This window comes from Capricornis sumatraensis, chromosome 10 (genome assembly GCF_032405125.1).
Source record: "Capricornis sumatraensis isolate serow.1 chromosome 10, serow.2, whole genome shotgun sequence".
NCBI lineage: Eukaryota > Metazoa > Chordata > Mammalia > Artiodactyla > Bovidae > Capricornis > Capricornis sumatraensis.
Genome location: NC_091078.1, coordinates 66785866 through 66813673, shown reverse-complemented (window position 1 = coordinate 66813673; position 27808 = coordinate 66785866). Strand labels below are relative to the sequence as shown.

General features: G+C 47.4%; 1 protein-coding gene across 1 annotated transcript; it reads left to right on the top strand.

Moving 5' to 3' along the window:
• On the top strand, positions 1 to 27114 carry EDEM1 (ER degradation enhancing alpha-mannosidase like protein 1). The gene is made up of 12 exons (XM_068981786.1): positions 1 to 512; positions 5887 to 5959; positions 9108 to 9211; positions 10408 to 10579; positions 11601 to 11784; positions 12864 to 13038; positions 14982 to 15102; positions 15553 to 15723; positions 17733 to 17806; positions 18700 to 18796; positions 20895 to 21098; positions 23408 to 27114. The coding sequence occupies exons 1-12, from the start codon at positions 1 to 3 to the stop codon at positions 23495 to 23497; spliced, it is 1977 nt and encodes a 658-aa protein (XP_068837887.1). The 3' UTR covers positions 23498 to 27114.
• The last annotated feature ends 694 nt before the right edge of the window (positions 27115 to 27808 follow it).

The window sequence follows — 27808 nt, the reverse complement described above, 5'->3', positions numbered from 1 at the left end:
ATGCAATGGCGAGCGCTCGTCCTGGGGCTGGTACTCCTTCGGCTTGGCCTCCACGGAGTGCTGTGGCTCGTCTTCGGGCTGGGGCCCAGCATGGGCTTCTACCAGCGCTTCCCGCTCAGCTTCGGCTTCCAGCGCCTGAGGGGTCCCGACGGCCCCGCATCTCCCGCCTCGGGGCCAGCGGACCGGCCCGGGGGGCTGTCGGGGCCGTCGTGGCTGCAGCCACCGGCCCCCGGGGCGGCAGAGGGGAGGCGGCGGCGGGCTCCGCGGCGGCCCGGGCAGGGCGTGTGCGGCCCGGCCCACTGGGGCTACGTGCTGGGCGGCCGGGGCCGCGGCCGGGACGAGTATGAGAAGCGCTACAGCAGCGCCTTCCCACCGCAGCTGCGCGCCCAGATGCGCGACCTGGCGCGGGGCATGTTCGTGTTCGGCTACGACAACTACATGGCGCACGCCTTTCCTCAGGACGAGCTCAACCCCATCCACTGCCGCGGGCGAGGACCCGACCGCGGGGACCCGTGAGTAGCCCGCGCCGGCGAGACGCCCTGGAGCGCGCGCCGCACGCGCTTCCTTCCGTCCTCCGGGCGGGTGCCGCCTTGGGTCCTCCGGGTTCCTCCGGCGCTGCCCGGGTGTTTAGTTTCCCGGGGGCAGCGCCTGGCGTCTCGGCTCACCTACTTTGAGGTCGCCCTGGGCCAGGGGGGTGCGTGGATGGGCCGATGGCTGTCTTCTGTCTTGATTCTCCTGGAATCTCTGAGTTACTGGACACCTGAGCCCTTTTACAGATGGGGAAACTGAGGCCCAGAGATCTGAAGGGACAGTGGCACTTACCGAGGACTGGCTTGGGCTGGGGGCCGGGGGTGGAGGGGGACGCTTAGACATCCATCTCCAACCCTTTCTCCAGGTGAACATCAACATCAAATCAAACTGAAATGCAGCTTCAAGACGAGCTCTTATCTCCCCACTTCTAGCCAACTTCCACTTAACTGTATAAAAATATAAAAATTCAGGAGTTGATCCTGAGAAGGGACTTTTAAAGCCATGCAGTGAGTTGTAGGCAGAACAGGGCTACAGTCTTTCTCCTTTATTACAGGGACTGCTCCTTAGGCTGAGGATGGTTAGGTGGGAGGGGGAGAGAGAGACTGAGTGGTCCAGATTTAGGGTCCTGATACTCAGCGTGACCTTCCTTGCCCTGTAGGGTCTGTCCCATAATCCCCCTCACTCTCGTGGCAGAGCTGTGAGGAAAGGTCTGCCAGTCCTCCCGTTCTGTCAACCGTGTTTGCAGAGGCTGAGCTCAAGGGTCACCGCTGTTGACCTCAGAGTCCAAGAGAACAGTACTCCCAGCTGAGGACCTCTTAGCTGGAGGGAACCACTGTGCCTTGACAGACACTGACCCTGTTAGACTGGATAGGTGACTGTCTTTCTGTGGGTCACTCGCCTCGGGTGGGACTGGAGGAGTTGGCCTGCTGGGCTCTTTGGACATTTGAGGCTTGTAATTACCTTCACCTGATGAGAAGCAGCCAAGTTCAGTCCTTAGGTCCTAAAAAGGAACCCATACACTAAAGGGGATTGAAGAGTTTTAAAAATGGTTTGATTATCTACAAATTCTTGTTTTAAATTGCATTTGGAGAGAATGATTTTTCGTGAAGCCATGGGCACATCCCGGGTTAACTTAAAAGGACTGGGCCTTTCTAGAATTGTAGGAAACTGATGAGTTATTTTTTCATGTTTCACTGTATCAGGCTTTATACACAGAAGTGTATTTTCTATCTCAATTTTTTGGGGGGAGAAAATTTTTAATTAAATTAAAAAAATATTACTGGGCTCTTCCAGATTGGAGGAAATTGAGTTGTTTTGCTTAACTGACTTTCTTTGCTTCCTGATGACATATGCTGATTGATTGGTTTGGTTTGACTGTTCAGTGACAGTCTGGATAAGTTGGGGTCAGGTCGCTTTGAGACAGATAGACACGTTGCTGTGGGAAAGACGGAGTTAGAAATATCAAAGGGATACTGTATGAGAAGTTGTGCCCATAGGTTAATAATAAATGTTTTGGTTAGTCAGCCTTGGTGTCTTTGAGGAGATGAAAGAGCTCTGGGATTATGGCGGCCTTGAGTAGACCCTGGCCACTTGTAAAGTGAAAAGTTAATTTTTCTTCCTCCTTTTCCTTTAGCATAGCTACTCTCACACTTTAGTATATTTGCGGAAACAGTAGGCCACATTTACATCTCTGAAATAAATAGCCCGTTATAAATATATTCCAGATAATTATTTTAAGCAGATGTATTCTTATAATTGTTGTCAAGTGAATTCTCATGATTCATGTGAAAAATAAAATAACAATTTGAATAATATGTAAAAAGTACAGAAATGAAATGCGAGTGCTAAACATACGTGTCTTTCCTTTTTAGTCACTTTTACTTAAGGCTTAACTTACCTGTCTTGTTTGACTGGAGATAGGGTGAGGAGTATTGACATGAAATAAATAAAACCGGAACACTTTAAAAATAGCAACTGTTTCTGTCCAGCTACAGATCACTATGCAAACTCAGTTGCTCTCACATCCCCAGTTTGGGCTGGAGGATCCAAATTCAGGTCCCTTCAAGTAAATCTGGACATTAAAAATTTGCAGTCTCATGAACCAACAATGTTATTTCAGACCTTGGGTATGTGACCCTTCTTTGCTTTCTGCCCAATGCTATTGCAGTTCAAACAAGAAAGCAAATCAAACCAAACCTATACTGGCTCCCACATGGACTGGTTCCTAGGCACCTCTCGTTTAGGATGGCTCCTCCACATTCCTCTTCCTTCCTGAAATCCTGGCCTGTCCAGAATCAGGCTCAAGTCTTTTTTCCATGACGTCATTGAACTGTTTGAAGATGACTGTCCTTGATCTACTCAGTTCTCCTTTTGGGTCCTTTCCCTGAAGCTGCTGTTCCACGTTTTAATATCACATGACAGTTGAATAGTGTTGTGAGTTCACCTTCCTTTCCCTGTGTCTTGTCTCCCCAGATTATCAAATCCCTGGAACACAGGGACTATTTGTTATATTACCTGTGTGCCTACCCAGCACCAGGTAGATTTCTGAGCAGGTTAAGTATATGTTGGGGGATTTTTTTTTTTTTAACACATACCTTTAATTTTGAACACACTATGTGAGCATTGTTAGCTGCATCACCAGAAGTTTTTTATAAAAGGCCAAAGTTCTCTCCATCTTCTCTGTTCTGGGTTGAGAAGAACCTTAAAAGTTCAAAGTGGGATGAGGGTCATGAATATAGCCATACATGATGAATTAAGTGGAGTGCCGTTGTGGTTTGGCAGCCGCTTATGTGGAAAGACGAGCACTTCTGAGCCCAACCTGTTACCGATTCTTAAATACCCTTCCCTGTACCAGAAGTTTGAGTTCCAGGCTGAATGGTGATCAAGAAGGTCTCCACAGAACCTGAATGGAATCTTGATTGTTTCGTGGTGTTAGGCCAAGAGGCTTTGGTGATGTTTATTTTTTCCTTCCTTCCCCTCTCCATTTTTCTTTTCTTCTCTCTTGGCACATTTGAAAAGAGTGTGTATCAGTGATCTGGTGAAAAGAAAGTGAAAGTGAAAGTTGCTCAGTCATGTCCGACTCTTTGCGAACCCATGGGCTGTACAGTCCATGGAATTCTCCAGGCCAGAATACTGGAGTGGGTAGCCTTTCCCTTCTCCAGGGGATCTTCCCAACTCAGGGATCGAACCCAGGTCTCCCGCATGGCAGGGGGATTCTTTACCTGCTGAGCCACCAGGGAAGCCCTGATATGCTAGAAAATAATTTAAAGGTGTTTTAATGAATGCCTTAGATCTTTTGAGTGGATTTGTCTGACTGAATGGAGAGAAGGAAGTGCCAGTTTTCACAAATACAGTTTTTCCTGTGACAGCTCTTGTACTGGTTCTTTGTCAGCGACTGCGAGGGTGTTCTATTGAGAAGTATTTTAAACCTGAGTCCCTTTTAGCTATGTCCTAAAAGGAAAAGCACAGTAAAACATGGGACGGAGTACAGGGCTCCAGACCAGTCACTCCTTCCAGGGGCTGGGGCAGGTGGAGAGGGTGACGGATGCTGCAGAAGAGGGTATTGCTCGGGAAGGTGGTCACACGCAGTTCACCCAACATCTAACCTGGAGGCTGAGTGATGAGGGGCCCTGTTTTCTGCTGAGATGGGTGGTTGGAGCCAGCTCTTTGTTTCTGAACAGCAGAGCAAGGGAGGTAAATATTTAAGTCCAGGAGAATGATCTGGAGTTGGTTGAACTGAGGATCTCTCTGTCTGTTTGCCCTTCTCCAGCTTTTGACACTTCCTATACCCATTCTGGCTGGCACCGTCCTTGAAGTGCAGATTTGAACCCGCATCTCTTGTCTTGAGAGGACCTTTTACAATCGTGTACGTGTGTTTAGAAAGAATCAACAGCTGGAAGCAGCAGGTGCAGTTCTTCAGCCGTGCTGTGTGCTGGCTTCATGGCTGTGAGACACTGGTTCGCTCTGGTTCCTAGACAGCCCCTTCTAGATAGCCTGCTGCACAAAATGTAGGTAAAGTTTTGCTATACCTTCTTTGCCCTAGACTAAGTGGCATAAGCAACATAAAACTAAGGTTCAGGCAAGAGATGATGTGAAGTGTTGGAGCTGTTTGCGCCTACGCCATGTGGGCCCCAGCTAAGGCAGATAGGAGGCCTCTGAGAGAGCGGAGAACGCATTAGGAGCACAGAGATGCTTGCTGTCCCCAGGAGTGTGGAACAGGACCCTTTAGAGACACCCAAGGAGTAGGTAACATGGTCTGGGGATTGGGTGGAAGATATAATATCGGAGCATCAGTTGCTGAAAATAAAACGAGGGCTTTTTCACTGTGCTCTTAGATACGTATAACCTTTAAACAGTCATCCTGTTTCCCTCCTTACATACGTCTTTTTCATTTCTCTCAGTTTCAAATCATTTCAAGCTTCTGCAGGTATTAGTACTTCCTGGGTCTGTGGGAATGGGATGGGAATAACTGAGCCCCCTAGAATTTGTCAAACCGACTTGATGACTTTCAGTCTTTCTCCATCCCCACCTTTCCCAGATATGTTATTGTCGTCTTGGTGGGTTTTTTTTTAGCGTTACAAACAACTTGTCAGTTAAGCTCGCTGCGGTCCTGAAGTTGGCGTCTGAAGATGATTTCAGAATGGGCGATGGGTGTTGATTGTGGGGCAGGAGGTGTGTGGCAGAAGCATTAAGACAGCTCTCGATAAGAGAAGCCCTGCCTTTGTTTCTGTTAAAATTCCATCCTGTTAAAACTCCTCAAGATTCATGGAGCTGCAGGGTTGGGGTGGGAGTGGGGTGGGGGGAATTCTTTGGGTGAGATGTTAGTGAAACAATGTAGAAAGCAGTTAATTTATTCCCCCGCCCAAAGGGCAGATAAGTGAGATGGGGACCGTAGTTGAGGTATTTATTTGCTGCTTTGTGTGTGTAATCTGCCGCAGTGTCTGATTTCTGTATTCAAGTTTTAGTTACAGGCAGGTCATGTGACAGGGCCTCTCCTTTTTCATTCCTAATGATTTCGAAATCAGAGCTTTTTGAAGCTAGACAGAGAGATCATCTACGGCGATACAACTGGGTCTCAGACAGAGCAATGACTCTTGCTTTCCATCTCCTTGCTTCCTGTTCCATGCTCTTTTTTTATACCGTAGTATAAATGCGTGCGCCTCTGCTCTCCTGCGACTCTGTAGAGGCTGTCCCTTGTGTGGCAGAAGGACCATTGCCCAACTGATCCATCCACAGGAGTCCCTGAATAAATAAAGGCTTCCAGCAATTTTAGTTTCTAATGAGTGTTTAGTGTTGTCTTTTTTCCCCCCTCTTTTAAAGTACCTTTGTGTAATTTTCATTTCATTTCTTTTTCAGCTCAAATCTGAACATCAATGATGTGCTAGGGAATTATTCCCTTACTCTGGTTGATGCGTTGGATACCCTTGCAGTAAGTGTTCGGCCTTATTTATTTATTTATTTTTTGAAGTTAATTAAGATATTTTGGAGTTAATACCGTTGCTTCCCCCCAGGGATGAGAATTCCAGGAAATGTGATACTCAGAATGTATTCATAGCCGTTGTTTATTTTAATGAGCTTAACACGGAGAGCAAGATAAACACTGAAGGTGAAATGAGGGGAAATGTGATCCCCCTAAAAATGCGGAGAAGGCAGTGTGATTATTTTGGGGAAACCTATTTTTGTCCCAGTTTCCCACTATTTTATTCCTTAAAGGAACCAGTTTACAGTTACTGGAGTTAAGATTTCTGAAGTGAAAGTCAAGATCTCCAGGGGAGAAGATCCCCTGAAAGGTCCTACAGCTCCTGACTCCCCGAGAGCAGGTCCAAGCCCTGGTCCCAGCCTCTGCAAGAGACCCTCTGTGTGAACACTCTTGTGTTCTTTGCTTTCTGAGTTTCATGTGGACACTGCCCACTCCAGACTTGGGCTGCCAACTCGGAGACTGCCTTTACCTCCTCAGGCCTTATCTGTTTCCCTCAGCTGGAGACCTCGGACACATTTGCACGTGGAAAACACCCTGCACGGTTCTTGTTACCAGGCTGCCCTGTGCACGTGCTCTGCATCATGGCGAGGGCTTGTAGTTCCAGCGGAATGTTAAAGTTTCCTTATAAACCTAATTTTACTGCCTCTTGGCTCTTCTTCATTGTTTCAGCACACTTTTACCATTAGAAAATTTTTACTCTAGCCGATTCCCAATCCTGCATTTTAACTGTCCTTAAAAGAGTTTAAAACTGTCAGGAGTTAGAATTGGGTAATTCCAGCTAAGTTTGCATGACGGCTGTCCTAGATCTTGGCCAGCAGCAAAATTACCAGAACCTGGGGAGAGCATGGGCGGTCTTTGTGTGTTCTCCTGGGCTCACGGTCTGCAGGAAGTCCAGGGTTGCATGCTGCCAGGCTGTAGTTGCACGGCAGTTTAGTTTCCCTTCTGTTTAATTTCTCCTTCTCAAGAGATGGCTGCTGCCTGTCAGTATCCACCGTCACCAATCAGAATGGGCCCAGACTAGTGTTGTTTCGTCACGCAGTTGTATCCAGCTCTCTGCGGCCCTGTGGACTGTAGCCTGCCAGGCTCCTCTGTCCTTGGGGTTCTCCAGGCAAGAATACTGGAGTGGGTTGCCATTTCCTTCTCCAGGGGATCTTCCCAACCCAGGGATCAAACCAGGTGTCTCCTGCATTGGCAAGCAGATTCTTTCCTGCTAAACCTACCAGGGAAGCCACCCGGGCTAGCATGTTCATCCTAATTAGAGTTAACTTGTTGAAGATACCAGAGGCTAACTCAGCCTACAAATGTTGCTTTAAAAAAAAAAAATCCCAAGACATATATATATCTATATATATATATCTATATATACACATATATACATACACATATATAGCTTATGAAAGGCCACCTTTTCTCCCTGAGCCCTCTCATTTGGTCCCATTGTATCTTTGTATCTCTCTGCCGTGCTTGTGAGTACAGAGACCTTGCCCCTGTTCATCACTGCACTCTGTCCATACCTCATGGTGTCCGATACATGGTGGGAGTACAAATAGGTGTTAAGAAAATGAATTTTGACGCATCTGACATTTCCCAACACAGATTCCAAGGGTGTGCTCCTGCAAAGGAGAATTCTGTTCTCAAATGAACTTGAGAAATCCTCCCAGTCTGCCCACTCTTAGAAAGCCACTGTGGACACCAGCCTTTTCAAGGCTGTGAGAAGTTCTGCAGTAAAGAAGCCTGTGTAATGCTTCTGTCCAACCCAGCTCTTCTTAAGCCTGAGTGAACGATTTCAGAGCATCATTACTCTGTTCTGTAGCTTCTAAAATGGTAAATTACAATGTGTCCCTGAAACTTTCCTCCTCTGTCTTGCACGTGCTCTGAGCTCGTATCAGCATCTGCAGCTGCTAACAGATTCTGCTGCTGGTGAACATCTGTAGGGAAACAGACCCATTTCTGTGGTTTTCACAGTAGAAATATCTGGTCTTTGATGTACACTGCAGCCTTCTTTTTCAGATGTTACTTCTGTTGAGGTTTCCCTTTGCTTTTGCTGACATTTTAAACAAACTGTAACAGGTGTATTTGGGAAACACTCAGACAATAGCAGTCCCTTGACTACTTTATGCAACTTGCAGCAGGATTGCATAATCTTGTTAAAAAACAAAATTAAAAGCCAGAAAAGAAACTGTACTTTCTCTGCATGGAACAGCAAAATAACAGTGAGGGGGAGAAAAAGACAAAAAGATGCACTAGATAATAAATACTAGGAGATAAGAAACACTTGAAAAAGTAGTATCTGAATGGCATCATTTGTTTTTTCTTTCTTTTTTTTGGGATGTGTCCTTATGCTGTCATTATAGTCCCAGGGTGGTCATAAAATTTTGAACAGCATGAAAACATTTCAGTTCTGGTTAATTTATCAAATTTTATGCTCAATTTGCACTTCACATAAGAGAGAGAAGCTTGGAATGATACCATATCCACACACCCAAAAATAGGAATCATAATTCTAGAATATTTTTTACAAAGGACGTAAGGCTGGTTACTTGCGTGTTGTGTTGGTTTTGAATGGCATTGGCCTTATGCTGTCCTCCCAAAGATAATACCACTATTTCTCAACGTGTTCAGACATCTGGGTAACAAGCAAAGAGTCAGTTTCCCAGATGTTTTAGTCTCCTGGGAGCAAAGCACCCAAGCTGTTGAATTATTTGAGGAACAGAGGGAATATCGTGTTTTTTATTTATTTTATTTGGGGATTGGTTTTAACTCATTTCAGGAACTTCAGGACCTGTAATGCCTGCTTTGCTAAATAATCAGAGTGAAGCTGAGGGAGGATGAGGAGGGGTGGTGACGGCTGCTAATGATTTTATGAGGCGTTAGGTTGCCGTCTGCAGATACGGTTCTTCAGTTTGGTGGAAATCGGCTTGCCATCTGTCCCAGGATGTATTCTAAGAGATAACGGGGCTTTTTTGTGTTTCTGCTCCCATGAGTGGCAAAACCACAGCACGTACAGATATTCAGATGATGTGGCCCAGCTCCTGCGATCATGTAACCTCACTGTCATTTCATGCCGTCATAATGGCTTGTGTTCCTCTTTTTAAAGATAATGGGAAATTCATCCGAGTTCCAGAAAGCAGTCAAGTTAGTGATCAACACAGTTTCCTTTGACAAAGATTCCACCGTCCAGGTCTTCGAGGCCACCATAAGGTAAAAGGATTGTCAAACAGACTGAAAGCCGGTCTCGTGTGTGTGAGTGAGGGGAATATCCCTGTGAGTGTTCATGGGCCACAGAGTCCAGCTGGGGAGTCCATGTAGACCTCGTGGGCTCAGCGTCCCCTTTTCATCTCTTTTGGATGGATCAAAACTGAAACAATTGGCCATTTCAAAGTAATTCCATTTGGGGCTGAATAGAAAGACACTTTAATGTGTATTTAAGATAGGTGTCTCTTTAAAAGAGTTTTTCATGATTTCACTTTACGTGTGGTCTCATTTCCTTCACTGTGTCCTAGGAAAACCCCTGTGTATTTCTGAAGAAATCAGTTTTTCATCTCACCTACCACCTGCAGAAAACCACTGCTGACCATGTGGGTCACTTTGCTCCCTGTGTGTCTTTCTCTCTCCTTCCTTCCCCCCCTACCCCCCTAACTTCCTCCATCTCTCCCTCTAATGTATTGACTCATGCTTTATATCTCACCTTTTTAGTTTGATAGACTGTGACGGCTTTCCTCTTCCACTGAAACTTTGAAAATTGTGTCACTGGACAACATTCCAGATGTAGCATTTATTTAAAGTTCTGAAAAATGTCACAGTCTACTTCAGCTCATTGGAGGGGACATGAACTCATGGCCCCTAAGGGCTGGGGATGTAAGCTGGTGGCCCCCGCCTCTCAGTGGGCCATTCTCTCCTCTTCTCTTCCTCTTCCTCTCCTTGCCTCTGCACCAGAAGCTGGAGAATTTCATGTTGTTTGGCAGCCAGAGCTACAAGAGTTACTTGGTATTTGTTATCTTGCTCTTTTCTCTTTTCTTGTTTGGCTAAGTTTTCTCCCCCAAGTGAGAGAAACCAAGAGTAGTTTATTAGTACTAAAAAGTGATATTTATACTGGAACTGATGAGGCCGCTCCCTTGTGATGAGATGATGACGATGACCAAACAAGATTATCACTAGAAGTGGATATTCTCAGTAGACTCAGATGAATGGATCGCCTTCGCCCTTTCAGTAGTGGGCTTTGCTAGCAATTGATTGTCCCCTGTAAAGGGCCAGAAAGAATGTCAGGGGGTCAGTAAGTTTAGGCCCTCTGATTCAGGCAGTGCTAAGTCCATAGGGGATTCGAGCCTGCTGCCGTCATTCTGAACCAGATTGGACAGCCAGCATGATTATTATTCTTTTGTTCTTCCTGTCATTAGGGTCCTGGGGAGCCTTCTTTCTGCCCACAGAATAATAACCGACTCCAAGCAGCCCTTTGGCGACATGACGATTAAGGATTATGACAACGAGCTGTTGCACATGGCTCATGACCTGGCCGTGAGGCTCCTCCCTGCCTTTGAAAACACCAAGACTGGCATCCCCTACCCTCGGGTAGGTGGGCGGTTTCCATAACTCACCCCCTGACTGAATGAACACTCTTTGTTGATGAATTTATTTGTGGGAAGGAGTGGGGCTGACGTGGGAGAGGAAATCCGTGTCCTTGAGAGAATTTAGCCCTAAATACGATATACGTCGGTTTTAACTCATTCAGCCTTTACTGAACACCTATTGTGTGCTGGGCATAGGACATATCTGACTTATCCTTGCTCTTAAGGAAGGTATGTTCTGCTCAGTCTTTTTAGCCCCTTTTACAGGTGGGGTTTGTATCCTGTGCTACAACAAAACAGTGAGGGGAATTTGTCTTCATTTCTGACCTGGGTCCATTTCCCCAGACACCCTCACACCTAGACCATAGGAGTTCAGTGTATGTTGTTTCACCGGGACCTTTCAAATAAAGCCTGTACAGACCAGTAAGTTAGCTGCTGATTTAAATGCAAGATCTGGAAGAAGATTCTATCTTTGTGGTGTCTGATTTGCTGAGCCCAGAGCTCCTCTGGGAATTGAGTCAGGCTCTGGGTAACCAGTGGAGAACTGCCAGACCTCAGGAGCCTCCATGATGGAACAGGCTGTCTCGCTCTCGCTGGGTGCCCTTTCTCTGCCAGCCTGAGATTGGTTCATGTGTGCTGAGCAGGACTGGCTTCATAGCAGCTCACTTACAATTTCTACGTGATTCCACAGATTGCCTTTGTCCCCCATGCCAAAGCCTGCTGCTGCATAACCATGAAGAGAACCTGGAAATCTGCTGATAAGAGGCATACTAGTGAATAGCGTTATGTGATTCCCCCAAGACTGGCTCTTATGAATAACACGGGGCTCTGGTGTTCGTATCATCTTGTTTGAGTGTCTTAAACTCGTTCCCATGTTTGTCCCGGGTGTAGAGCAGGAGGCAGGGGCTGACTCAGCCTGCAGTAAGCTTGGTTCCTTAGTGGAGTGTGGTCGCTGTGACTTGGCCTCCTAGCCACGTGAGTTCCTTGACTGTTGCCACAAATCCTTTGTCTCTTTCTATCCTCAGGTGAATCTAAAGACAGGCGTTCCTCCCGATAGCAATAATGAGACGTGCACGGCCGGTGCCGGCTCCCTCCTGGTGGAATTTGGGATTCTAAGCCGACTGCTGGGGGATTCCACGTTTGAGTGGGTGGCCAGGCGAGCAGTGAAAGCTCTTTGGAGCTTGCGGAGCAGCGACACGGGATTGTTAGGTGCGGGAACGCTGTCAGGTCTTGGTGCCGAGAGCATCGCCCCCTTTCCTTTCCTCTTCTCTGGGGCCCTTCCTCCTCTCCACTCCTTTTCCCTTGTGCCATGGAACCTGAAAATTGACAGCTCAGAGAGGGGTCCCCTCAGTGTTTCTCCGTGTGACTTTTCTCTTAGAGGGAGGCTGGAAGGTTTGATGGCATGGAATCATGCTTTTCCTATCTGAGGGCTCTCTTCCGATTTGAATCCCTTGGCATATTCCACTTGAAAATAATTTTTAATGGGAATGCTATAAAAAGAGCTGCCTCAGAGGCAAATGATGTTGCTTCAGTATGAGGTTCCAAATATAGGAATTTAGAGTTAACTGGTAGAGTGACTTTCTCCTTTACAGAAATCTCACTGTGTGATAGTAGGTTGAAAGCCAGATTAAACCAGTATTAGATTTTTCTTTTTTTCCTCCAGAATTTTGGTCAAGACATTATTAAAAAATTATTTCAAACATACTGAAAAATTCAGTTTCCTACTGAAGTAGGAAAAAGGGTCATGAATAATGAGCCCCTATGTACTCATTATTTATCTTCAATAATTATTAGTATTTTACTAGCTCAAGATGTTATCTTAAAATAGGTTGTTGCCTCTTATAACTATCTTATTTTGAGAAATATTTTCTTGTCACTGGGAGGGAACTGGATTGGGGGTCCTGGAGCCTAGAGTGTCATTGCAAAAGTACTGCCATTTAAAAGTGATTTTCGATTATTCCTATGTTTCTCACAAATTTGTTTTATTTAACAACACGAAAAATAAAATAGTCGCCCCATTTGTCACCCAGTGTCACCCCAAACTGTCAACTTTAAAATTTTCCATAAGCCCTTGTAGCCTGTCACATGAAACTTTTGTATACGGCACTTTTAAATCCTAATATAGATATTTTCAGTCTTCCTTCCATTTGTCAAATCACGCAAGAGGCCTTGTACCCTTGCCTCCTCTTCCCTGTGCGGGATGAAGGTACTGAGGAGCCATGGGGCTGAAGTAGGAGGCCTCCTGCCCCTCAGCCCTGGGTTCTGACGAGCTCCACTTATTTTCACAGGCAATGTTGTAAATATTCAGACGGGCCACTGGGTCGGCAAGCAGAGTGGCTTGGGTGCCGGACTGGACTCCTTCTATGAATACCTCTTGAAATCTTACATTCTCTTTGGAGAAAAAGAAGACCTAGAAATGTTTAATGCTGCATATCAGAGTATTCAGAACTACTTAAGAAGAGGGTATGTCTCCTCACCGCCTGTCTCCTTGTTCCGTTGAGCAAGTAGAATGTGTCTTGAGGTATTCAATTCACGGGCTCTGGTCTCTGGCCTCATTTTACTGCCTCCTAGTTGTTAGCTGGTCATTTGGGGATGAAGTGGTGTATTGGCTCTTTACAGCTGTGTAACAAATTACCCTGAAGCCTAGTGGCTTAAACAGCGAATATTCTCTCGCCGATTCTCACGAGGTCGCCCACAAGCTCTGGGTGGGGGCTGCAGCCATGTCATGGCTCAGGCCAGGCTGGAGGGCTCCCTGCCAAGCTTTGGTTGCTCCCTGGCTGTGGCCGGAGGTCTCAGTTCCTTGCCACATGGACCTCTCCATAGGCAGCTCATGGCAGCTGGCTGCCCCAGAATGAGAGGTCTGAGAGAGACAGAAAGAGACCCTCCAGAAGCCGCCCTGTGCTTCCATGCCCTAATCTGGGAATGACAACCAGCACTTCTGCTGGACTGTTGGTCACACAGACCAAGGCTGATGCAGTGTGTGAGGGACGGCACAAAGGTGTGACAGCCCAGAGGCAGGGGTCACTAACAGCTGCCACAAGGAGTGACACGTCCCTGGGTTTCTCAGGCTTTAACTGTACGTAGAGCTGTCTTGTAGCACAGTTGTTTTGGTTCACTTTCCAGAGAAGTTAGGTTCCGTCTTTATACTTGAGAGGAAGGACAGGTACCACATTTTTTTTCCCCTCTATGTTTGTTTTCTTAGTAATTATTTTTTATTTCTTTAAAATTAATTTTTATTGGAGTATAGTTGGTTTACAAGTGTTGCATTAGTTTTTATTATACAGCAAAATGGCGTGTTTGTTAAAAACAATACTGCTTGCTGCTTGTCGGTTGTGCATTCAGGATGGCAGAGAAGTGCCATTTGAAGCTGCAGCAGCTTCTACCCTATGCCTCCTCTCTCTTCCTGGGTCTTCCCTTGTGCACTTGGCATCTATTAAGTGGCCAGTGCAAATGACAGCTACTGAGTTGCCTGCTTGGTAGGATTTTCTCAGACACACTTCCACCCTAGCTGTTGTACGAACATGCGAGTGCTATGTTTAGGTAAGAGGCTGTTTGGCCAGAGTTCAGTCCTTTTTGCTTTTTAAAGCCCTTGCATTTACTAAATCGAGTGGTAATCCCTCAGCTTCTTGCTCTGATGTGCTCCTCCAGGCCCAGGCCCCATGGTGTAGGATTCTATTAGAGACGAGACTCTTGTGCAGAAAGAACTAGGCTTCCCCACTCAGGTCAAAACTGACTCACTGTATGTACCAAATGGAAAGTGAAAGTGAAAGTTGCTCAGTCGTGTCCGACTTTGCGTTCCCATGGACTATACAATCCAGGGAGTTCTCCAGGCCAGAATACTGGAGTGGGTAGCCTTTCCCTTCTTCAGGGGATCTTCCCAATCCAGGGATCGAACCCAGGTCTCCCACATTGCAGGCGGATTCTTTACCAGCTGAGCCACAAGGGAAGCCCAAGAATACTGGAGTGGGTAGCCTAATCCCTTCTCCAGCGGATCTTCACACCCGAGGAATCGAACAGGGGTCTCCTGCATTGTAGGCAGATTCATAACCAACTGAACTATGAGGGAAGCCCTGTACAGAAATGCTTTTGCATTGGCTGGAAAATATACCAAATTACATGGAAATATTAGTCAAACCTGCATGTCAAAGTGCTTTCTGCTAAGTGCGGTGACAAGTCAGTGTGTTACGATGGCCAAGTTCAGAACTTTTGTCTTATAGTAGGTGTCATCTCGTGCTAGAGTACTGTATTGACAGGGAGAGGGGGTCTGTCTCCAAAGGTTTAAAGAATGTGTTGGGAGCAAAGGTTGATGTTGATTCCACTGAAGTGAAGCTGCTGGGGGCTGATGGAGGAACAGGGCTAGAGCTGTGTCTCTTCCTTTTCTCTGACCATTCTGCTTGGCTCCTCAGTCGGGAAGCCTGTAACGAGGGAGAAGGGGACCCGCCCCTCTATGTCAACGTGAACATGTTCAGTGGGCAGCTCATGAACACGTGGATCGACTCTCTGCAGGCCTTCTTCCCTGGACTGCAGGTATTTCACAATTCCATTTGCTCAGTGAAAGAAGTCATTGGAAAGGGTTCTGCCCCCTCTTTTCTTTTTATGGTTCCAGAATGTTCTCTGGCTCCTTCAGATTTGGGCAGTTCATGGCACAGTATGTGTCCATTATTCTCTTTGAAAATTACTCCACACTGAATCAACACAAAGCCATTCCTGAAGAGTAAAGGGTGTAAAATTTCTGGACGGTCCATCTCTCAGTTGTCGATGCTTTGCTCATGAGGAGTTGGCCTCGTGTCCTCTGCAGGCCTCAGGGATGTGTGCTGATGGCCAGATGAGGGGTGGCAGCTTTTGGGTCGGGTTTGTCTCCAGCTGTGTTTGTGGATCAGATAGCCGGTGGGTGAAGGGGGAGCCCAGGGCCCATGTGTCACATCCTACCACTGTGAGAGCCCCACCCTAGCCTGGGGCCCTGCGTCTCTCCCGCAGGTTCTGATAGGAGATGTGGAAGACGCCATCTGCCTGCATGCCTTCTACTACGCCATCTGGAAGCGCTACGGGGCCCTCCCTGAGAGGTACAACTGGCAGCTGCAGGCCCCCGACGTGCTCTTCTACCCGCTGAGGCCCGAACTGGTGGAGTCCACGTATCTCCTCTACCAGGTACTGCTGGGAAGACCTGGAGCAGTTGGTTCACAGGGAGTGCTTGCTGGCAGGTGGAGAACCAAGTTACTTCACAGTGACTGTTGGGGTGACCGCCAGCCCAGAGCCTGGTGAGCGCGGAGTGTAAACTGTGGTTCCACAGGACAGGGAAGGCATCCATGGTCACATACACGTGTGACCCACATTCTGCAAAGCTGGCTCCTGTCTTCACTCCAGGACTTGTTTCTCTCATCCTTAAAACAGCCAAGAGGCAGATTTAGTACTCACTGTTTTCCAAATATATTGGACCAAAGAACTCTCCTGGGGGGATGCATTTCTGTCCTCATGTACTGTGGAACCCTGGGCTGTGTAAATTATTCAGATGAACGAAGTCTGTTTCTTAGCTGGAAAGGGAATCACCTGGGATTCATCTGAATACCTATTTTTGTTTAATCCTTACAAAAAAAAAAAAAAAACAGTCTTTCTCTTTCGTGAAATTACTTGAATGCCGGAGGAAATGTCACTTTAACTGAAGAATCTTCTCCCCCACAGTATAAGGCAGATATTTATACCTCTGTGCATGCCGTGCATATGTACACACCGAGAGCTGTCAGCCATTTGCAAATATAGCACCAGAGCTGCTCACTTTCTGAGAGGCTGGCCCTCCTTGTGTTCAGCAGCCGTATAATGATGTGCGTAGTGGGCAGGCCCTTGCAAGGAGATCTTACGAGCTCTGCTAGCAGGATTAGTGTTGTAGTTTATTTTTATTTTTTTATTTTGACTGCACTGGGTCTTCCTTGTGGTGCGTGGGCTTCTCTCGTTGCAGAGCATGGACTCCAGAGTGTGAAGGCTCAGTGGTTGTGGCACATGGACTTAGTTACCCCGTGGCATGTGGGATCTTAGTTCCCTGACCCAGAATCAGACCCATGTCCCTGCATTGCAAGGTGGATTCTTAACCACTGGACCACTGAAGAATTCCCAGTGTTGTAGTTTAGATTTATTCAATAATTTTTTTTTTTTTTGAAAACACCAAATCCTTGCCATTTGCTTCTACAAGAGGGAGAAATCCTGTGCAGCTGGTAATTGATCTCACGGGGATAGAGAGACCTCGTGAGTTGTAGGTAACCTGTCAGAGGACGAGCCAGCCTGTGACTCTGCCTCCCTGGACTCAGGGCCGAGTCAGGTCACTCACGCTGCAGGGGTGACTCGGCACCGTCTGAGGCCTCCCCTTAAGCTGAGGTCTGTTGCCCTTGGGTTTAGGCTCTTGGCTTCTGTCACTGTTTCTTTCCTCTTGCAGCTTCTTCCTCACATTGCCTATTTTCTTAGAAGCCAAAGAAATTTTCGGCTTTACCGCCTTGCCCTCTCCCTGCGCTCTCCTAATCCAGAGACAGGGACTTTGTGGTCATTTGCTTCTGCTGCTGCTGCGGGGTTGGCACTGGGAATGGACTGTAGATTTCCCCCAACTTTTAAAGTAGTTTCGGGAGGAAGGTCTGGTCCTCCCGGAGAGTTCTTCTTCCCCTCACAAAACCGTCTGTGAGCCTGTGGCAGAAGAGGCAGCAGCCCCGGGTCTGCGTCCTGGGGGCGATTAGAGAACAGAGAGTGTGGAGGCCCCTGCAGATGCTTCAGAAGTCTTGTCCGGCAGTTCTTCCCAGCGCTGCGTGTGGAATGGAGGCAAAGTCCTGTTTTCCTGTGCTCGCGGCTGATGTTTCTGAAGAGTTCTGAGACAACACAGCAACTGGATTTGTCCTTAGATGCAGGACTGTGTCATGGTGGGGATCAGGAGAGCCGAAGGCAGGGGGTCGATCTGCCCTGGAAGCAGGCCTTCTTGCCATCTCCAGTCTGACATTCAAGTTAAGCAGGTTGGAGGTGCACTTTGACCAGAATTCACAGTATACCTTAGTCCTTTAACGTGCAAGACCCTGCAGGATAAAGTGACCGCGCCTCCTCGGGGAAGCCCTGCAGGCAGCACCGTGTGTGTGGATGGCGTGTCCCAGGCCCCGCTGGATCACATTCTCTCATGTTCTCTCTAGGCAACCAAGAATCCCTTCTACCTCCATGTAGGAATGGACATTCTGCAGAGTCTGGAAAAGTACACAAAAGTCAAGTTAGTTTCCTAAGTTCCTTCCTCTTCCTGTTGACCACTTATTTTGAGTCGTTGTGGGGTAATAATATTCTATTTTGTGTTTTACTTTTTAGAACAGACCTTTAATGTTAATTTTGCAGGGAGATTCCTTACTTTTTTTGTGTAGTAGAACCTGCGCATTATAGTGTGAATTTAAAAAATTCTTTTAATTCACAAAAAATTGTTTTTCGCCTTTGTTCCTGTAGAGTTCCAGAGGACTCTATGGGCTCTTTTTAAGTAACTTATTTCCTTGTTATACAAAAAATACATATACTAAAAAGTTTAGGGAGTATAGAAAATATGGAAGTAGAATATTACCACTGTGATCTCCATGTGCAGAGATAACTACCATTAGCATTTAAGTATAGAGTCCTACACTCTTTTTTATACATTTATATATGTCTGTAATGTGTGTATATGTATATAAAAACTAAATTTTGTGACCTGCTTTTCTTAACCTAGTAATAAATAAATAAACCTAGAAAATAAATATTTTCTTAGAAAATACTGTTTTAAACCATCCGAATGAGAAGTCAGTCTGTAAATCTTGGGACAGGAAATGTAAATCAGTCCTTTGGAATTTGCTGCCAATCAGTTTTTTGGTGTCTTGTCACGCTTTTGGCAAACACTCTCCACCACCCTTGTACCCTTTCCCCACCATTCACCTGATGATTTGGCTGCCAGACCATTTTTTAACGAACTTGCAGTCAGTCAGTTGAGGCTACAAAAAAGGTAGCCTTTAAACCCACCCTATTTTATTTTCCCCTGTGGCGGTTGATCATTTGGTTATTCTGTTAATAGATGGCTTCTGCCTCTTAAATGAACGTGCAGGTGGGAGGGAGCACTGTGGGACTGACGGGTCGATTGTTTCGTAGGTGTGGCTACGCTACGCTGCATCATGTCATCGACAAGTCCAAGGAGGACCGGATGGAGAGCTTCTTCCTCAGCGAGACCTGTAAATACTTGTATCTGGTACGTGTGCTGTGAGATTGACCCCAGAGTGTTTCATTCTGCTGAAAGCAGGCGTGCCTTCTTTTTTTTTTAATGGGAGGATAATTGCTTTACAATGTTGTGTTGGTTTCTGCTGTACAACAACATGAATCAGCCATAAGTATACGTATGTCCCCTCCCTCTGGAATCTCCCACCTCCCCACCCCGATCCCACCCTGTAGGTCATCACAGAGCATATCCCTGTGCTATACAGCAAGCAGGCATGCCTTTTGCCTTCCATATAACATACATGAGCAGGCACTGCTCCGTGCTGGGCATCTCGCTGGCCCAGGGGTGCCACCCTGTCAGAACAAAAGCACATTGATGTGTCCTCTGTGGTTCCTGGCCTCGTGGAGGAAGTACTGCCCAGAACACACACACACACACACACGGAGACCTAGCATCACGCAGCATGTGGAGTGCAGACAGCAGTTCTTAGAGGACCGTTGTGAGCCTGGGGGTCGGAAGGCTCCTCTGAGGAAAAGAGCAGGGTCTCAGATCTCATTTTCCCTGACATGTGTGTTCCCGTGAGACCCACAGCCCAGCCAGCTCTCTGTCCAGACACACATGCTCACCTGTTTGGGTAGAACTGAACTTTTGGATCTGGAAGAAACCTTTGGGATCATCTGGTTGGTGTTCATTCTTCCCCTTGGGATCTGCCATCTCCGGAGGGAGGTCAGGGGTCTTGCTTGGGTTCTGGGGGTGGTGACGTGGTAGAGCCGAGGCTTGAGCAACCAGTCCTGACTCCTTGTCCAGTGCTTTTTCCACTTGGCTACTCAGCCGTGGACGTGTGAGGCATTTGCACCAGGGCGTGAGGCTGCTTTCTTGCTCTCCAGGCTCCAAAGGTCGGGACGTCCTGGTGGGGAAACAGCGTGGGGATAGCCATCAGTGGTGATAGGTTCCCCATATCTAAGTTCAGTGGTTTCCAAGCCCAGGGGCAGCTGGGTTGGAGTCACCCTGTTAAGATTAGAGCTATGTTGAGTTGGAAGCTTCAGAAGCAGGCCCAGGAGTCTGTCATTCTGCAAGTGGCTCAGATGGTTCTTCCAGACATCCCGTCCTGCAGCCTTGGCATCTGGGATGTTCACGGGGCAAACCCTGGAGCGAATGAATGAAGGAGACCCCCAGGGCGTTTGAAGGGAAAGAACTCGGTCTGGTCATGGGGGGAGGGGGAGAACCTGGGCTGGCCCTGTTCTTCTCCTTCGCTCCTGCTGAGTGTTTTTTTCTCATTTGTACAATACTTGAGATGCCTGTAAGGTTTTTTCCCATCTTGAAGAGATCTGTCCTACATTTTGTCTCGTTTGTCATTTTTTGCACACCTGCTTTCTCCCACTCTGACCTGTCCCTACTAGGCTAGGTCTTCTTTCTAGATGCCCTTGCTGCACCCTTCTTCACCCCCATGCCCATTGCTGAAGGAAGGGACTGCCTTGGGTGCCCTGTTCCCACAGAGCCCATGTAGGAATGTGTGTCAGGGCCAGACCCTGGGGATCCAGTGAAGAATAAGCCATGTACCTCCTTCTTTATGGAGTTTTTACGGGTTAGGGCTGAGGTGGGGGCCAGTTCCTGAGTCCCAGCACTTGAACTCTCAGGGGAGCAGGGTGAGGAGCATTATCTGGGGCCTATACAGACCAGTGTCACTGGGGCCTTAGCCCTGGGCTTTCTAACCTCTAGGCCTAGGTGGGGTCAGGGAAGTTCAGGCATCTGAACTTAAACATAACTGGTGATTCTGCCCCACGGGCTTCCCAGGTTGCTGCTAGTGGTAAACAATCTGCCTGCCAGTGCAGGAGACATAAGAGAAGCGGGTTTGATCCCTGAGTCAGGAAGATCTCCTGGAGGAGGGCATGGCAATCTACTCCAGTATTCTTGGCTGGAAAATTCCATGGACAGAGGAGCGGGGCTGGCTTCCAGTCATAGGGTCACAAAGAGTCACACTGACTGAAGCCACTTAGCATGCACACTTCACAGCCTGGGTTGGTCTGAGAGCTTAGCAAATTCTTATCTCTAAGTAGTCTGGACTCACCCCTATGAATTAATTCCAAACATGCTACGATTGTATCTGTTTTGTTTTTTTTTCCCCCACTAGCTCTTTGATGAGGAGAACCCAGTACACAAATCTGGAACCAGATATATGTTTACCACTGAGGGACACATTATATCTGTTGACGAACATCTCCGGGAGTCACCGTGGAAGGAGTTCTTCTCTGAAGAGGGAGGGCCGGACCAAGTGGGAAAGTCTGGGCACAGGCCTAAACCTCAGGAGCTGAACGTCATCAACTCCAGCTCCAATGTAAGTTGCTGTCTCCAGGGGTGATTTGTCCGTGGAGGAAGAGAAAACACTCCTCATCATGTTGTCATTCAGGGGTCCTGACAGAATATTCCTGGCACTCGCAGCTTGGGTAATTTGAGAAGTTTCAGCAGGGGGCCGTTTCTGTAGGTGCCGTCAGGGTGTAAGGACACCGTGGGGGCAGCCGCCCGCCAGTGCCCTGGGCTGAGGTGCTGGCAGACAGGGTGGTCACGGGAACCCTGATGCAGAGAAGCCTGTGCCCAGGGTGGCCTCTGGGCAGGAGCCGCTGCTCTGGGCGGGCTTCTGTGACTGTGTGGGGAGGGGGCTGGCAAAGTGAACACAGCGCTTCTGATCCACTGGAGCTTCTCGTGGGCCAGCCCCACCAGGAGCCCGAGGGCCAGGGAGCCTGTGCATAGTGTCCCTTGGGTCAGGACGTCCCTGGAGGTCCAGTGGTTACGACTCTGCTCCCCCAATGCAGGGTGCATGGTTGACCAGCTGTCAGGGAACTAAGATCCCACATGCCACGTGGTGGAGCCAAAAAATTCTTAAAGTGCAAGAGGTATCTGGCCTCACTTAAAGGTTGGGGGGTGCTGCTCAACTGGGCACGCTTGGACTATCCCCGAGAGCAGTGAGGAAAGTTTGGAAACAAATCCTCAAGTCTTTCCTTTCAGCCAAAGGTAGTTGTGTTGATTTGAGCCCAGCAGGATGGTCTGGATGTGGGCGCTGCATCCGGTGATAGAGCAAACCTCATGATCTCACAATGCATTGTATGCCAGCTTCCTCCTCAGGAAGAGCCTCAGTTGCCAAGAGTCCTGCCACCTCCCCCCAGGCTACCTGGGTTAGGGCATGCCCTCTCATTCCAGACTGTACTTTTTCCTTTCGTGACTCATTGAAAGTCTTTATTATCAGTCTCTGAACTAAATCAACAGGCCAGAGCAGAGCAAAGTCCTTGAAATTTCCATTAGGCCATGGAGTGTAGGTTAAATGAATAAAATATAACTGAGAAGGAAAGGGAAGGGCAGAAGGAAAAGTAACCATCAGAGTCAGCATTTATAGAGTTCGCATGTGCTGAGCACCAATCAAAGTGCTGAAATTAAGTATGGGAAATTCTCATAGCAGCCCTGGGAGGGGTAGGTAGTCAATGTGTCTGCTGATGGAAACAGCGAGGCACTGAAAGGTTCAGGTCACACGGCAGAGCACATGGTGGAACCCAGACTTGGACTGAAGGAGGTGCTCACTTCACAGACCAGATCCCGTCGTGCTAGGCGCTGGGGATGTGGGCCAGTCATTGTCCTAGTGCCGGTTGGGCTCAGGGTCTGGTGCAGACGGAGATCTGCCCGCCCCCCCCCCCCCCCCCCCCCCCCCGAGTGCTCGTCAGTAGGAGGCTGTGTGAAGTGCTGTTGGGACACGGAAGACGGAGGAATTAGCCTGCTGGCAAGCCAAGGAGGGCTTCACTCGGGAGCTTGATTCTCAGTCGCTACTGGAATGATGAGGGGGAGGTTTCAGAGGGACAGGCAGAAGGCACAGCTCCTACAAAAAGCAGGAGCTGGGAGGGAGGGTGGGGACCACCTGAAGGACTTGTCAGTCTGGATCTTGCAGAGATGAGGCCCTGGGCAAGCGAGTTCCAGTAAGAGCAGCAGGAAAGTGTTTTTCTGAGGAGGGGCATGAATCTATGTGGAAACTGCTTCCATACAGCACATTTGGCTCTCAAACTTAGGTCCCCTCTGAGAGAGAGGGAGAAGAAAGCTTAGCACTCTTAATCATGTAAACTCAGAAAAGCAACAGGTTTCAAATAGCCAAAGTTTGTTTTCTTTTTGCAATTCTGGATCGATTAAACACCCAAGGAATACAGCTTTTAGTCCGAACCATCTGTACTTGCATGCGTGTATGTCTTTATTTTTTTGACCACACCTTGCAGCATGTGGGATCTTAGTTTCCCGAGCAGGGATCGAACCTGTGCCCCCGACAGTGGAAGCGTGGAGTCCTAACCTCCAGGGAAGTCCCTGGGTCTCCGCATCTTCATCTGTAAATTACATCAGTGGTCCTAAACTGGAGGTACCTGTGCTCCTCAAAGGACATTGGGCTGTGTCGGGGGACATTGGTTGTCACAGCTGGGGGTTAGGGGTGAGGGGCATATGGGCGCAGAGGCCCAGGGATGCTGTTAACCATCCTGCAGTGCCCAGGATAGGCCCAAAGAGTCCACAGTGCCAGGATGAGAAACCCCAGCGGAGGTCATCTGGTCACCCCTTCTGAGGGATTAACACACAGGGTTCTAACTCATTCAAATGGTACTGCATTGATTTTCTTTCCAGTGCAATCGGGTCCCTGATGAGAGGCGATACGCCCTGCCCCTGAAGAGCATCTACATGCGGCAGATTGACCAGATGGTGGGCTTGATTTGATCTGCCCTCCCCCGTGTGGTCTCCATCTGAAACCGGACCCCAACAGCTGAACCCCGGGCCAGGCCGAGACCCAACCTGAAGTGGAGGAGGATGGAAGTCTGGCCATCCACGATGGTGTAGGAATTTCTTTCCAGCTCCCCCCGCACATCTGGTAGATCCTCGCACACTTTAGTGTTTCTCTTCTGTTCAATAAAATGCCCTGTTTGTCTTAAGGATATACTTTGAAGTGGAAAGGTACGTGGAAGTTGGCCTCTCACGATGTGCACCGTGGACAGGGAGTCTTTGGCTGGATCCTCAGAGCTTCCTGCTTCGGGGTGTGTCGAGTCGAGTCTCCTCTGCCCGCCCTCGTGTGACTGCAGCCTGACTACCTCTCCACCGGAGGACTATGAATGAATTTCTGTGCAACAGGCCCTGCGGCTCCCCTGACCGCTCTGTTTATTCTGTTTAGTTATCCTCTCTCTGGATCACTGGGCTCCTTCCCAGGTCTCCTCCCTGTGACTGTCAGTCGCGTGGGGAAAAATCCAGTTATACGTCTGTGCCCCATGCGATTGTCACAGTGACAAGATTATCTGCACACAAAGGGAGCCTAATTCTAACAGGCAGTCTCTTAGGTTGTCGCATCACTGTTCAAGAGCCTAACAAGTAGGTCTTCCAGGTGGTGGTCTCTGTTTCCCATAAGCTTACCTGAGGATCTCCCACGGTTTCAGAACCAGGTGCCTTTTAGGGAGAGAAAAATACCTGTGATCATCTGAGTCTTATATCTGCCAACCAAGGATTCTCAGTTTTGACTGTGTTTGGGTTGGGATTGTTTTGTTTTTGTTTCCTGTGTCTAGTGCCAATTAGCCAAGTCAGGGAGAAAGAAACGACCAGGTGACTTCCTGGTGTCCTTGAGCCGTCTCTCTGTGTAATACAGGTTTTTGATTAGTGCCTTATATTTTTGTTTGGGCCACTGGATGTCACAGCTGCTGCTATGGTTTTAGCAGGCTTGTTTCGTATTGCCATGGTGAGACCACAGTGAAAGGGGGATGGGACAGGGTATCAGGTAGGTAGATTCTGAAAACTTCTTGGCCCATCCTTGCCTTTCAGCCTGCTATCTTAAGCAAGCATATATACGAAGGAAGTTGTGCTAAAGCGCCTCTTTTCTTTGTTGTCATTATTTCCTTAGCGAGAATGGACTATGTCTCTTTGAACTTGTGCAGAGTGCTCAGAGAAAGCAGAGGTGGGCTTGAACCCTGAACTTGGCTTGCCTGTAGCGTCAGAGGTTGAAACGAATCTCCGCAGAGAGGGTAGGAAGTCTCTTCAAAACCTCCAACTTCACCTGTCCTATGTGGTGCCCTTGTTACTGCTGGCACACTTCAAATAATTTTATTTTAGTCTTTTTAAAGCTAGAAGAGAGGGCTGTGTAAGCCGTTGCATTTCCTTTCAAAAGAGAAGAGTTTTATTCTTCTTGAAAACTTGTGTTACTGTTTTTTAAAATGGATATATAATTCAATTCTTTGAGATTTCTAGAAAAGGGATTTTCAGTAATAAATGTCACAGTAATCAATGCCTGTCTTTTTAACATTTACTGTGCAAATTGTTTAAAGGAAAAAAAACCCACATCAAATGCTTCTTATTTTACATTTTTTGTTCATTTTAGAAGCATTCTCTTTATCACAGTGTCTCACCTAATGAATAGAAAATTTTCTTTGAGAATATCCTGTATATTTTCAATGTTTTCATTGCTTCATTGAAACCAAAATATCCCATTTAAATACACACACATGCACAAGGGCCCCTGTGCCTTTTCTCCAGGTAAGCCAAGGTGGGCCTATCAGTGAGCCTCTTGGGAGAATGGGGCACCTCAGGGGAGAAAGTGGGCCCTCTGTGATCACATGGTGATGTGATCACACCCCCACAACCCCCTCCTGTGGGCTCAGGTATCCCATCGCCCCTCCCACTCTGGACCAGGGGCCAGGGCCTGAGTGTTTCAGAAGCATCTCAGGGCCACAGGTTGACAGAAGACATGTTCCCTCTTAGTTTCCAGGCCCTGGACTTGTACCGGCTGTGAGTCCGAGGGTGAGGGGCTCATTCTCACCCTGGTTGCCAAGCTTTCAGGTTGCCCTCAGTGAATAGATGCCAGAATGCCATTTCTTGCTAGTTACAGAGAAGGTTCTCTGAGCCACATTCGAATCTTGCTTTCTTTTTGAAGATCAGAATGTCGACAACTGTGATGTATCCTGCAGGGTTTTTGCTGTTCCTTCTATTCTGTGTTGGAAGAGATCGGGGAGGGGAGGGCTGAGGAGAGGAGTGTCAGGGGAAGTCCCTTGCTCTGTGACTTGCCCTGGGAACACCCTGATCCCAAGCATTCCATACTTTGGAACAGCCCGCACCATCCTTGTATTCCCATGTGCAGCTAGTGTCTAAAGACTCCGCTTTAGTTGACTCAGTGAAAATGGTTTTGCCAAACCTTTGTGGGAAGCTACCTTACAGCTCCCTTTGTGGGTTGAGTTGAAATCTATCCCCCCAGAGTTCTAAATCATTCCAGGGCAGGCTTCGTGGGTTGAGATGGTATAACTGAGGGATTCCGTTTCCTGGAGGAGGCGGAGGTGATGAGGGAAGTGTTTGCTAGCTCTCTGATTGTCCTGGCCTGGGTGAAAATCAGCTTCCATGTTCAAGTCTGTCCTTCAGAGCTTCTGCATCGCCAGGTTCTGAGGCTGTCCTGGGTCACAGGGCAAGAACACACACTTCAGTAGTTTTCTAGGTAGTTATGCTCCAGGATGGTGTCTGTTCAGGTGGAAGTTAGTCTCTAGCTCTCTGGCTGGATAAGTGCCATGGTGCAGTGTGAGGGTCTCAGCTGAATTCCTCTCTTACCTCCATGCCGTGTCCCCCACCAAAGAAAAACACCCCTCAGCCATTTTCTTAGTTCACTTGATTGAATGATTGTAAACTGTCGTCCTTTGCTTTGGGTTTCACAGACGCAGTATCAGACATTCCTTTTTCCAGAGGTCTTTCTCTTTTGCTGATTTCAAATTTAATGCTGGTTAACAGGTCGGGCTGGATGATTGCCCTAGCCCTACAGTGGCTGAGCAGGAACTTTAGGGAAAAAAAAATTTTTTTATCTTTCTTTTCTTTTGCATTCCCAGATATCCAGCTCCTTCTCTAGTGCCTGTTCCTGCAGGGCAGGGACTCTTGTGAAAGTGAGAAGAGGAGGGTGTCTGGGCTGTGTCTCCAGGTTTTACAGGGCTCAGGGTTGTGTTCCCAACTTGAATCTGGATGTGAATCTGGCGAGAATGTCAAGTACCTGTGGACCTTCCCGATTCATTACCCCCTTCCCTCTTTCTGAGAGGCAGAGAAATAATATTTTGAAAGGTATTTTTAGTTTTAAATAGCAAAACACAAGCTGTATTTTTTATTTATTATGCCCAAGAAAGGTAAATCTGTTTTTACAAAAGGACAAAAATCTAGAGTTGGAATCTCTGGGAAAACCTATTGAAATACACAAATGCTTCTGTCTGTAATGTGCAATATGCTTTGCAACTATAGATGATATTTTATGTGTAATGTGTAAATAAGAAATGTATTTAAATTAAAAGGGAGCTTTTTGTAAAAGGACCAAATGTTCTTTTATAAATGTACTAAGAAATATCTTGCTCTTGGAAATTTATTAGGATTTTTATGAGTAATTTTTATTAAAAGAATTCTTTTTTTTTTTTTTTGAGTTGTCATTTCATTTCTTTTTTATGTACTTACATATGCACATTATATAGAGGGCTAACATGGGGAGCTAAGTCTTTAAGGGAAACATAAAACTGGATGAATAAAAACTTTATTTTGTTTTTTTACAGCTCAGCCCTGACTAATACCACTCCAGTTTGTCTGCCACGCCATGACTTAACCGTCCTTCACATGTGGGTCAGAGCCAGTTTTGGTGACCTTTGTTCTGTCTCTACCCTCTTTACCTTGGCCTCTTTCTCCCAGGCACTGACTCACTTGCAGTTCTTGCTGTCATTTATCCGAGTCTTTCTAGAGCCTGGAAGCAGTTCTCTCTGTTACCTTAAGCACGGCAGTTCCTTTCTCCCAACTTCTTACAGGTTAAGATGGGATTCACGGTCCAGAAGAAGCACGAGCCAGGAGGGTTTCGGAGGGGTGGCCCCTGTGCCTACTGCTGCCTGAGTCATGAGAGTGTCTAGAAGAGGTTGCTGATTTGGCCCCTGTGAGATCCTGCCAACGCTGTTCTGTGTCGTGGCAATTTTGATGGGCCTTTGTAAAAATCATGAATTGCTACAGGGTAAAGGGTAGTCTCGAGATGGAAAGTGCCTGCTGATACCA